Here is a 12,579-nt window from a genome sequence, read left to right as displayed (position 1 = left end):
ACGTCATCAGAATATTGGTGTCAAGTATATAAGGCTAAAAATAACAATGAAGGACTTGGTTTATAAAGAAACATTCTCCAGAGGTCACAGAATCATGGTGCAAGTGATAAGTTCTGCTCGATTTCTTTCCAAGTGGATAGCTGCATAGAAATTCGGAGGAAGTAACAACAAAATTTTGCAGTGTAAAAAATATGGTAAGGCATATTTTTTTGGGAAAAACGCTCATTCATAAAGTACAATATTTTAAAATGTATGCATACTGTACATATGTGGAAGCACAAAATAAATGTACTTAAAACACTGCAACATTGTACAAATATAATTTAGATGTGTATTTCAATATGGTAAGATTAGGAATAATATCTCAACATGTAGATCACAATGGAGTTGTGTGTTTTATTTGAGTAAAATGAGTAAAAGTGGGAAGCACCATTTGAATACAAACCATATATCTGCAGGAATCCCCAGAACTGATTTCTGGAGTATGTGGAAACAACATTGATATTTATGAGATGAGGAAACAAAAATGCAAACAAACAGAATTAATTATTAAATGTATCGAGCAATATTACATGCAGCTTTGTTAAGTCTAAAACTTAAAAAAATATGTGGCAATATTTATACCACATTAATCTTAATGCTTTTGTACAGTATCTCTATCTACAATTTTAATGCATGCAGTAGCCTATTTAAATGAAGTTAATATCTTATCTAATGTTGGGAAATTCATGAATTGTACTGCTTAAGCAGTTATCAGCAGTGCTAATTTCTCTAATATTTAATTTTAATTTTTCACAGTCGTCATGTTCTGTCAATAAATTTTTAACACAAGCACTGAGAAAACTGGGCAATACATTATCAGTTTTAGAACATATCATAATAACAAATGTAAAAAACATTACAGGAGCTTCAAGTACAAGTGTTTCTAAAAGTTTGCTCTGTTCTATAAAGACACGTAGAAGACGTTTTTTAATGCAGAATACTAGATTTTTCTAATTGAATAATGGTGAATTTCCCTTCTACAGGTATCTTGCATTGAAACTTATGATTACCAACGGGGGCATCAACCCTCTCAAAGAACAACCCATCATTTCTGGATTCTAGTCTTCATCTATGGTACAGTATTATTTCCAGGCCAGTACCCCATTATGACGGAGTACTTCTGGTAATTGCTTTGCAGTTAGTTTAGGAACCGACTCAATTTATATTTAGACTGCTTTCATTGGAATGACGACTGGGGTGAAATATTGAAGCCTGCCCACAGGTAGCAACAGCAGTATCAAGGAATTGCTGAACACCTTTTCACCATTTAAATCTGACAGACCACAAAAATAATAAAACTTGCAAAAGTGGATGTGCCCAGATCATATTTACTCCTCTAAAACAAAAACTACCTCTAATTATTCCCCAAATCAAAAACATCAGTAGCAGCTACCAAGAGGGTTCAATAGCAAAAATTAAAGCTGCTTTGATTAGCAGTTTGTAAAATATTTCCTTATTGATCTGGGGGATGGTGGGTTGAGGGAGTGTGATTGTAAAAGTCTTTATGGTATTGTTTGGTTATCCTGTTGTTGGAATGACTGTTCATGTTCGGGTGACTGAAGGATTTTGCATTAACTCCGTTCAGGTCAGGATCTGTTCCTGAGTTCACCAGAATCTGCTTGTAGTAGATATGAGTTCTTGAGCCCCTTGCATTATTCCATGCTTCTGGTTTTCCAGGCTAGGGAAGGAGCTTTGCATTTTAGTTCCTTTCTGGCATTATGGGCAATGCATTGCATGTCAGTGTAGTGTGGGTCTGTGCATGTTGAACTATAATGCTTAGACTTCCCAATCAATTGCATCTTAGTACACCATCGAGGTTATTCAATTTCACCGATTCTAAAATGATGGTCTCATGTCTCCCCTCTCCCATCTGGCAGAAGATGCAAAACCCTGAAAGCACACTCTACCAAGGCTCAAGGACAGCTTCTATTCCACTGTTTTCAGTTTCTTGAATAGACCCCTTGTATGATAAAATGGACTCTTAACCTCACAATCTACCTCGTTATGATCTTGCACTTTACTGTTTACCTGCAGTGCATCTCTTTGGTAGTTTTTACATTTTAATCTGCATGAGAGTTCCCCACAATTATATAGTGCTCTGGTGAGTGCTGTGTTCAAGTTTGATCCCTTTCTTGGGGAATATAGAATATACCTGATATTTGGGATGACAGGGTTCACAGCAATGAAGCAACAGACTGGTTCTTGAGATGGTGGGTCTCATCCTAGACTAGTAATGAAGGCTAAGATAGTATCATGTAGAATTTGGAAAGAAGAGAAGTGAAGCTTATATAATTACCTGTTGATACAAGAAGCTGTTTCCCTTGGCAAAGGAATCAGAAGTAGAGGTGATTGACCCAAAGATAAAGAGCACTTAGGACCAAAATGAAAAGGAACTTCTTCAGTCAAAGGATGATGAATCTTTGAATTTATCTCCCACAGAGGCAGGGGAAAGCCAGTCATTGACTACATTCATAGGTTACTGTACATTAAGGCAATTGAGAGAGACTGGGATTGGGCAGGAGAATTTTGTTGAGGTAGAAGTTCATCAATGATCTTGTTGTAAATGACAGAGCAAGCTTGAGGGAGAAAAAACTTGCTTCTAGTTGTAACTTTCTTCCGGCTTACTCTGATGCTAATGATGGAAACCTCAAAGCAGTCAAGATTTGGGTTCAAGTTCATGGAATTCTGCTTGAATTAGATTTGCACAGCACATAAAAGATTTCTTGTTGACAATCAAAGACTCAAATACACAAATCTCATTTTATTCTCCCCATGTACCCATTAACTCCCTCTAGGTTCTAGCACTCCCTTACACGGTAGGGGCAATTACTTAACCCACACATCTTCGGGATGAGGGAATAAACTGAATCACTGGGAAGAAACCACAGAGTCAATGATGTAAATTCTTCATGGATGGCATCAGAGATCAGGATTGAATCCGGATCACTGGAGCTGCGACAGAGCAGATCTACCAGTCTATAGGGACCATTAAGTCAATTGCATTTTGTTTATTGTAGAACTAGTTCAGGCATCACAAAGAACTATAATTTTCTTCACAGAGCTGGTAATTTGGGAAGGAGTTGACGCTTGGAAATATAACTACTCAGATACAAATTTGACATGGGAAGATGCCAGGAAATACTGCCAAAAATCCTTCACTGACCTAGTTGCAATTCAGAACCAAGAAGAAGTTAATCATCTAAATCAGATATTACCAAGAAATCCAACATACTACTGGATTGGAATAAGGAAGATTGCTGGTGTTTGGACCTGGGTTGGAACAAATAAATCACTCGACAAGAAAGCAGAAAACTGGGCGGAAGGAGAACCAACTTCTGGGGGAGAGGATTGTGTGGAAATCTATATAAAGAGACAGAAAGAAGCAGGAAAATGGAACAATCATAGCTGCAACAAACTGAAAGCAGCAATTTGCTATTTAGGTAAGCTAAAAATGTTCTCAGAGTTTGGTAAATGTGATGAGTGCTTCCTAAGAATTTAATGACTGTACAGCTCCAAGTCCTAACTAACGGCACAACTGAAATACTCAATGAAAAGTCCTGGAATAGTAATGTTGTCTTTTCTGATTTCTGAATATACATTGAACCCATGAACACCACCCCACTATTAATGATTCAGGAACAGCTTCTTCCCCTCTGCCATCCGATTTCTGAAGGGGCATTGAACCCATGAACACTATCTCATTACTTTTCTTTATTTCCATTTATTGCATTACTTATTTAATTGAACTATTATATATTTTTTCAGTAATTCATGGTTTTTCTCTATTATTATGCATTTCCAGGTGACTAGAAGTGATTCAATTTTTATATTTGTACTACTTAGTTAATTCATTATATATATGTATATATGCAATTCACGGCTTTTCTCTCTCTATCACTATGTATTTCATCGTACTGCTGCCGCAAGGACAACAAATTTCATGACATATGCCAGCCATATTAAGCCTTTTTCTGATTCTGATTCTCTTTCCTCAACTCTTTGGAGGCACTAATCTGGACATTTACTATCATGAAAAATAAATGATAGCAACTCAGAAGCCCTTTTTACATACCACTTTACTGGAAAATTTACCTAAAAATTTAATCTACACCTCCTTATGTTGTAACAGATATCATATTATTGAGACTATCATCTTTGACTAAAAAGTTAGATATTGTCTAAATCCATGAATAAAACAAATAAATTATTTGAAGTGCTAAGACACCACATTTATAAATATCTAAATATATTCTCTCGGTCTCTGTGGAGCAGGTTAAAATTTTTAAGATAGTGCCTGCTGACAACTTAATCATGTTGTTTTAATATAACAAAATCATCATGAAGCAGGGCTAATCTCTAAATTCATAATGAATTATCTTCTAAAGCTTATTTACCACAACCTGATTGCCTACAGCCTGATTATCAGTTCATTTTCAGTAAAGTGAGGAAATAGTTAATCGTTTTCAACCATTTTGCTTTGTGGTTATGACACATCATGTCTGAATAGGTGGAATCACTGCTAAATCTTTCTGAAAAAATATTCTTAAAGTCAGTGGTGAGTACTGTACATTTAAGAATATGCAAGGGATTTATTTATAAACGAAGTAATCAATCCAGATGTAAATCTTTGTTGTACCTGCTAGGAAGTGAAACTGCTGAGGTAGTTAAATAAACTTGCACATTTCTGAGGGAATCTTTCTCTGCATTTGGCATTGTTACATGCAGCCAGTCAGCAAACGCCCAGTTGCTGTTATCCTGCATTTTAAGTATCAATTTGCCATTTCCACAAACTCTGTCCTGGGAGGCAGCGGACTTGGCAAGGTGCAATATCTGGGCAGACTAGAACATGCTTCATCCAGCCTACTAAGACCTGCCATAAACTTTGGTGGCTGTCAGAATTGTGAAAGATTTTGAATGTTCCAAAGGAAAATTGAAAATTTATTTAAAAATCAATGAAACAAAAAAAAATTAAAACCAATTACCTAATCTAAATGAATTTAAAAGTATGCAAGCTACTAATCCACCAGTACACTGGACTTGCTGCCCCTCTCTATCCTGATCTAACATATCACAGCTTCAGGGGCTGCGAGTTCCTGCTCCATGACTGGACTCTGAGGCAATGAATGTCAGAACACAAATGGTGAGATCCCTGTTTAGAAGAGACAGTGGGTTTAGCTTGCAGTGATAAATTCTTACAATCTGACACTACATTGAACCTAGGAGATGACATGAATTCCTGAATAGAATAACTAAATATCATGTTGGCGTTACAAAACCTTACCGGTGAACTGCAGAGGCATCAAATACCTCCAACCAGCTTCAGCTGCATACTGCAGTTAGTAGAGCTGCTGCCTCACAGCCTCCACAATATGGGTTCAATCCTCACCCTCGATGCCATCTGGGAACGTGGGTTCCTTTAGGTTCTCTCTTGTCCCACATCCCAAAGATTTGTGGACTGTGGGTTAATTGGCCACTGTAAATGGCTTCAACTGTGATAGGTGATTGAATCAAGATGGAATGAATGGGATTCCAGTGATTCCTGTAGATGGTCTCTTGCTGGTAGCCTAGACTTGATGGGCTGAAAGGGCTATCACCATATTTTATTATAAGGACTCCGAAGAATATGGGCCCCTGAGCACAGACACCAGGAGACTCAGGGTAGAAAGCAGGAAACCTCACAATTTTCTTTTACTTAAATCAATGCTAATGACTTAGTTGGTCACATTCTTGGGCTTTATCCAAAACTTGCCTCCATTACCCAATTTCAAGCATATTAGAACCTAACACAATGGTGTCAAAATAAAACAGACAAATCTGTTCTGTGAATCATAGCAAATAAATGCCATCCTTATCCTCCAGCTGGGCATCAAGTACCATGAACCTCCAAAGGAGACATCAGTTTATGCTGTTTTCACTTGGGTAATAAACCAGTTTTGCTTAAATAAAATAATTCTTTTGCTTATGTAGCAAAACAGATCCATAACAATCCATTACCACTCATTTTGACATCCTTAAGTAAATTTTGTAAGTTTTATACACATCACTAAAATCGAGGTAATACCAAAATCCAGTATTTGTGACAAGGATGTGTGGTTCTGGCCCCAGTGTAGAAGGAGAGACACTGACTTTTAATAAGAAATGCGCAGAATTAACAGAAAAAAACATATACACGCTAGGCCAACAGGGCCTTTAACTAAAACTTTCAAGTCAAAAGCTAACATCGACAATGCGGCGCGGAACCAGTAACTAAACACGAAATAAAAACCGCTCCTTTACAGCATAAATCTAATCGGTGGTCTTCTTTCCCGGAAGAAGGACAAAAGGTGAGCAGGAAGCGTTGACATTGCTGTGGTTTTGGTCAAATTTCGACAAGACAGAAACGAAAGGAGGGGAGTTAAATAAAACCACAATGAAACACTAATTGACCTCGTTCCGCAACACTCCTGCGAGGGCGCCCAGACCCCGTCATTGTGACAAAATGTATGCCAACTTACACTGTATCAGCGGCTGAAGACTTTTTGATTTTTTTTTTTCAAAATTAACTTCTGGAATGATGAGCGGTGTATTCACCGGCAGGCTGGTGGCTGGGCGCAGGAGCGGTGCCGTCCGGCGGGCTCACCTGGCACCCGGGCAGGCCGTGGGGGGCTGACATCTGCTGTCTAAAGGTGCCGTGCTGGAGGGCAAGCGAGTCTGGCTGATGTAAATGTCCACACACACATACGATAATGTACTTCTGTGAACGACCATTCTGAGACTCTGTTGCTTTCTTCGATAGCCTCATGCAAGCCTAACTCCTGTAATCATCGAGGAGAATGTGTGGAAACTGTCGGAGATTACAAATGCCTTTGCGATGAGGGGTTCTATGGTTCGCAGTGTGAATCGGGTGAGTTGTTGAACAGGTGGATGGACATTGTTAAATCTCACTTTAGGCTTGCGTTTACCATTCTAAGGCTTCGAGGGAATCAGACAGTGTGGCCCGCGCTCCCTCGAGTGATGGCCAACGGGGAGTGAAGACTGATGTAGAAGGAATAATGGGATTCTGAGGAGGATTATTTATCTGGTAGAGTTTAGAGATCGGGAAGATTTCCGTCAGCAGCTCAGTTGAACAACGATGAGAAGACTAAATTAGATGCTGGTGAGTGGGGGAGGTCAGGGTGAAGGAGCAAAAACATCGACTGCTAACATTTATGGAAAACAAACCACTGGAAGCTGATTAGAAGGGGGTCGACATGATCAAATTTGGAATGTGGCAATGAGGTCACTGGCCAGGTCTTATCAGGAGGGCAGTCTTTGTGTTGGAATTGGGAAGTAATCCAATGATGAAACAGCACGTTCAGGTTAGGAATCGTCAGTTTGATTCTTTGACAGTGCGCGGAGCTCTCTAAACATCTCAAGGCTTATAGTTCTAGTCATCATTGTAGATCTTGAAATCTATGCTTGTTTGGATGGAAATTGTTGATCTGCCCTTGAATAAAATATTAATCTGAATATTTGGATGTTACATCACAGCAATTCTTTTTACCATTGACAACTCACTATTCCATTCCATAACTGATATATTATTGTCATATTTCCTGGCTAGTTAAGCAATGTGCCTCTTTGAGTGCTCCTGTCCAAGCAAAAATGCTGTGCAGCCACCCTCTGGGAAACTTCAGCTTCAACTCCACGTGTGACTTCCACTGCATGGCAGGGTTCACACTGCAAGGGTCACAGAGTCTCCAGTGCACGGCGGCAGGACAATGGACAGCAGAGACACCCAGCTGTGAAGGTAAAGGGTTAAGTACGATCCATCATCAGCAACTTTGACAATTTTGTAAGGGAGAAAGAAGCACGTTACTCACTAGATTTCAATCAGATTTCTTTTTGTTTCAGCTGTAAAGTGTGGAAATCTGGAGATTCTCGAGAAAGGATACATGAACTGCTCTCACCCCTTCAGAGATTTCGGTTACAAGTCAGTGTGTACGTTTAGCTGTGATAAAGGATTTCATCTCGGTGGATTAGACAGCATTCAGTGTGGAACATCTGGACAATGGAATGGGCAGAAGCCCACCTGTGAAGGTACAATCTGTTACCAGAACAATAATTCTCCCCCAATATCATTGTACTGTAGATCTTCAAATCCATGTGTTTAGATAGAAATTGTTTATCTGTCAAAAGGTGGGTGTTGAGAGAGGACCCAAATGCAAGACACTGACACTGACGTACTAGGGACAGGACTACGTGTGACAAGAAAGCAAGGGAAGTGGGGAAGAAATGACACTGGACAAGACACAGGCCCTGGACGAGACTAGGATACAAGGCCTGGGCTAGGACTAGACTGGGAAAGCAGGGCCTGGAAGAGGAACTAGGAACTGGAACCTGGACAAGGACTCCAAACCAGAAACTGGACAGGGACCTGGAACCTGGGTCTTGACTCAGGATCGGACTCTGGATCCAGGCGAGGACTAGACGTGACAAGGCAACAGGACTGAACATGGGGGCAGGACACGGGACTCCAGGGCTGAATGAGGACATGAAGTTCAGACTTGGTCCTGATCGAGGGAGAGCAAAGCAGAAGCGGGGAGAGGCGTAGCTGGACACGGACACTGGCCCTGGATGAGACCAGGACTCAAGGCCTGAGCTACGACTTGGACCTGGACATGGACTGGACCCTCCTCGGAGCCTGAGACTTGGGCTGGACTTGGACACGGAACAACAAACAAGGACAGTCCATTCAAGTAGTGTAAGCGGACTACCTACTGAGCTGAATACAAGACAACAAAAACAACCACAGTCCATTCGAATCTCGGCCTGGAGAAGCAGCAACCGGACTAGCAAAACTCAGATGGCCATGGAAACGACAGAATTCGTACCTTTTGCTCGGAGTGGCACAAACGGCAGTCAACTCAGCTGGTCACGAAAACGACCGAATCCGTAACACAGCCCCGGGTAGCGAAGCCACTAAGAGTCCACAATGAACAGGGACCCGAATCGGGCACAACTGCACTTGCTCAGGTGCCAGTCCCATTCGGGAGTTCTGACGGAAGTTACTGCTGCGGTAACAGTCGGGGATATGGAAGGGACGATCCAGCCGCAGGGTAAAGGCAAAGACAGCCTGACTTACCCACTGAGGCAAGGACAGGATACTGACAAGATGAACCCCACAGAGGCAAGGACTAGACAAACCAGCACCTACATTCAAACCCAGAGCCACTTATATTCCCGGTCTCAAGATGAGAATCAGGTGCCTATGATTAAGCCCAAATGAAACAAGGGACAGCCGGAAGACCCAGAGACTTCAGTCCATGGACTGGACCATGAACCGGAACACAGACATTACAGAATAGACAATGACATTATCTGGCCTTGAATAATGCCAGCTAGTGAAGAATATAAAACATTCATCTTCTCAATATTTAGATGTTAGATCACAGCAATTCTTTTTACCATTGACAACTCACTCTTACTATTTCATTCCATAACTGATATATTATTGTCATATTTCCTGGCTAGTTAAGCAATGTGCCTCTTTGAGTGCTCCTGTCCAAGCAAAAATGCTGTGCAGCCACCCTCTGGGAAACTTCAGCTTCAACTCCACGTGTGACTTCCACTGCATGGCAGGGTTCACACTGCAAGGGTCACAGAGTCTCCAGTGCACGGCGGCAGGACAATGGACAGCAGAGACACCCAGCTGTGAAGGTAAAGGGTTAAGTACGATCCATCATCAGCAACTTTGACAATTTTGTAAGGGAGAAAGAAGCACGTTACTCACTAGATTTCAATCAGATTTCTTTTTGTTTCAGCTGTAAAGTGTGGAAATCTGGAGATTCTCGAGAAAGGATACATGAACTGCTCTCACCCCTTCAGAGATTTCGGTTACAAGTCAGTGTGTACGTTTAGCTGTGATAAAGGATTTCATCTCGGTGGATTAGACAGCATTCAGTGTGGAACATCTGGACAATGGAATGGGCAGAAACCCACCTGTGAAGGTACAATTAGATAAAATAGAAGTAAATTATTTTAAATGTGTATAGAAAATTGTATAATTTTATTAGCTCGACTAAATGTGTGCTCAGTTGAAATGTATTCTTCAGCTATGCAGTATACAAATCTGAAGTTTTGTGGACAAGGAAACAGCAATTGCACAGATTCAACTGGAGAATTCAATGATAGCTTAACAGAAAGCCTTTGTAGAAGTGCAAGATCTGAGCTTTGTGGACCAGGCACACAGGAGACCAGACCTGTGGGAAATTGGACAACACAGTCCCCCACCACTAAAGGTACTTAAAATTAGGATAGCATCTAGAGTTTGTGAAGCCAGAGGTAATCCATTATGTTAATTTAGCCAGATATATTGTATACATCTTTAAATATACAAAGGATGCCTCCATTGCTCAGGGTCAACCATGGAAGTTACATCCTAGCTGTCAAAGTTTGATACACAGGCCAGGGCACTACGATATGTGGTGGAAGCTGTTGCCCATGCAGCAGCTTCCCCCTCTCTATGCAGCTGATGAATCCAAAGGAACAGCAGAAACCAATGTAGTTTGGTCTAGGAGCTGCCTGCCAGCATTGAACTCAATGCAGGATTGCCTTAGGGACTCCAGCTCCAGATTTTTCCTAAGGATTTACTCCCAAAACTTTCACCATAAATGCGTATAGCTGCAAGGCAGCTGAGGTTTGAAATCAGAGTTTTCTTTCTCCTAGATGAGCTGCCAACCACATTGATGAGCCCCATCAGCCTGGTGACTGGTTTTAAGGCACCAATAACTCGCTTTGCCCCTTCCCCTGTCAGTAGAAACAGTTTCACTGGGCTTAGTAGCTAGGCCATATCTGAAGGCGAAGAGCTGGACTTGGTTGTCAGAGGGTATTTGAGATGCATGCCATTGGGAGTATGCATTTTCCCACTACCACCCCCAGCTATAACAACCTTAAGTTCCCAAGTGTACAAAACATTCTAATATAAAAACAAATCGGCAAAAATACTCAGGGTACTGATGAAAAGTTATTGACCTAAAAATATTAACTCAGTTTCTCTTTCTCCACAAGTTTGGTCTTACTTGCTGAGTATTTCAAACATTTTGTTTTTATTTTGAGATTGTCAGCATTATCAGAATTTTGTCTTATATTAATGTACATTTCTGTTTTAAAATGTGAAACAGTAACTTTTCCCACAGGTTGATGGGCTGGAAAATAACTTGCTTGCACGAGTTGGTCTCTCTCTATCGAACCCACTTGATATTTACATTTTTGTGGTAATGGTAAAATACAACAGTGCCACAATTGGGGGATTTCTTCTGAGGCATTTCACTTGAGGGCACTCATTACTAGTGATCCAGCCCAGATCATGTAAGGAATTAGGAAACTACATTCTTGAACTGAATCAAAGGGATTGACATTAGACTAAGCTGCTAACCCTATACTATTAAAAAATCTACCAAACCTTCAAAAGTAGTTCAGAAGGGAAGTCTGGAGCTCAGCAAGTAATTTGGAAAGTAGATAAATAAAACTCACAGTATATTACAAAGGCACTACTTGAAATGGGGATGTGACATGACTACTCTGATACTTGGTTTCTAAGTCTTCAACTAGAAGAAATGATTTCACAAGTGGTACAAGTAAAATTGCCTTGATGTAAGGGACCAAAGGGTAGTCAGGAGAGTCATGTTAAACCTTTGTGACCAGAACCATTATGGTGGAGTCACTTGGTTGGCAGAGTCTTGTCAATCTTGGCCAGTGCAAGCATACAACATAAAATGTTTCTAGGAATCCAAGATGAAGAAGTTTAAATCCTATGGACAAATCTCAATATTAGCACCTGTTATTAATTACTAATGTACAGCAGGTTATTAATTATTTCGGTTCAATGAAGTGGGCTTATCTGTCTGCTACGCATGATGTTGCATTTTCCTGTTTTCATTCATTCTCTAGTTTTAACACTTTGTTTTGACAGTTTATATTTTTGACAAAATCTGGGAACCACAAAAGGCCACAGTAGCAACTGTGGGAACAGCATTTGCACTGCTGCTTCTGTCATTTGTAGTTTGGGGTATTATACATCGTTATAGAAAAGGTAAGAGTTTAATCAATAATTCCAAGTTTTTTTCTTATTGTTTGCCTGTTGTTTTCTTGGTCACTTATGGAACCCAGACAGAAAGGTGAATTTGAGCCAAGATGAGATCAGCCATGGAGTTAGTAAATGATACAGAACATTTGAGCGACATTATGGCATCCTTGCGAGGGAATAGCCTAGCCCTCCTCACCAGTAAAAGAAAGAAAAAATGAAATCATCAAAATGGTTTCAGGAACTAGTTATTGCATTTTGATGCTGATGGTGAATAGTCATTGAGATCATTCCTTAATTACCATCCCCTTTGCACTAAAGGTGACTTCGTATTTTCAGTAGTGGCTGCAAAGACTGGGGAGGTTTGCTTCAACTAAAGATTTTCATGGCTTGTGGCAATGTACTTAGAGCATTTGCAAATCAGAGGACTGAGAACATGCTATAAACAAAATACTTGGCTTTCACCAATTTCAATAGATTTAAGTAAAATGAGG

The 12,579-nt window shown here is 40.4% G+C and overlaps 2 protein-coding genes across 2 annotated transcripts in view; one reads left to right on the top strand and one right to left on the bottom strand.

Moving 5' to 3' along the window:
* The first annotated feature begins 409 nt into the window (after window positions 1-409).
* LOC132401493 (L-selectin-like) overlaps window positions 410-12,579 on the top strand; it is a 12,521-nt gene continuing 351 nt past the window's right edge. Inside the window, exons 1-7 of the mRNA XM_059983521.1 lie at window positions 410-482; window positions 3,060-3,482; window positions 6,818-6,925; window positions 7,625-7,838; window positions 7,915-7,993; window positions 9,797-10,010; window positions 11,975-12,094. Coding sequence (XP_059839504.1) covers window positions 410-482; window positions 3,060-3,482; window positions 6,818-6,925; window positions 7,625-7,838; window positions 7,915-7,993; window positions 9,797-10,010; window positions 11,975-12,094 — 1,231 coding nt within the window. The remainder of the gene's footprint in view (window positions 483-3,059; window positions 3,483-6,817; window positions 6,926-7,624; window positions 7,839-7,914; window positions 7,994-9,796; window positions 10,011-11,974; window positions 12,095-12,579) is intronic.
* Window positions 9,514-12,579, bottom strand: part of dusp12 (dual specificity phosphatase 12) — a 19,935-nt gene continuing 16,869 nt past the window's right edge. The window contains exons 7-8 of the transcript XR_009514793.1: window positions 9,866-10,002; window positions 9,514-9,712 (exon numbers count right to left, since the gene is read on the bottom strand). The gene's annotated coding sequence lies outside the window, so the exon portion shown is untranslated. The remainder of the gene's footprint in view (window positions 9,713-9,865; window positions 10,003-12,579) is intronic.

This window comes from Hypanus sabinus, chromosome 11 (genome assembly GCF_030144855.1).
Source record: "Hypanus sabinus isolate sHypSab1 chromosome 11, sHypSab1.hap1, whole genome shotgun sequence".
NCBI lineage: Eukaryota > Metazoa > Chordata > Chondrichthyes > Myliobatiformes > Dasyatidae > Hypanus > Hypanus sabinus.
Note: the sequence above shows the minus strand (reverse complement) of the source record. Positions and strands in the feature narration are given on the sequence as shown.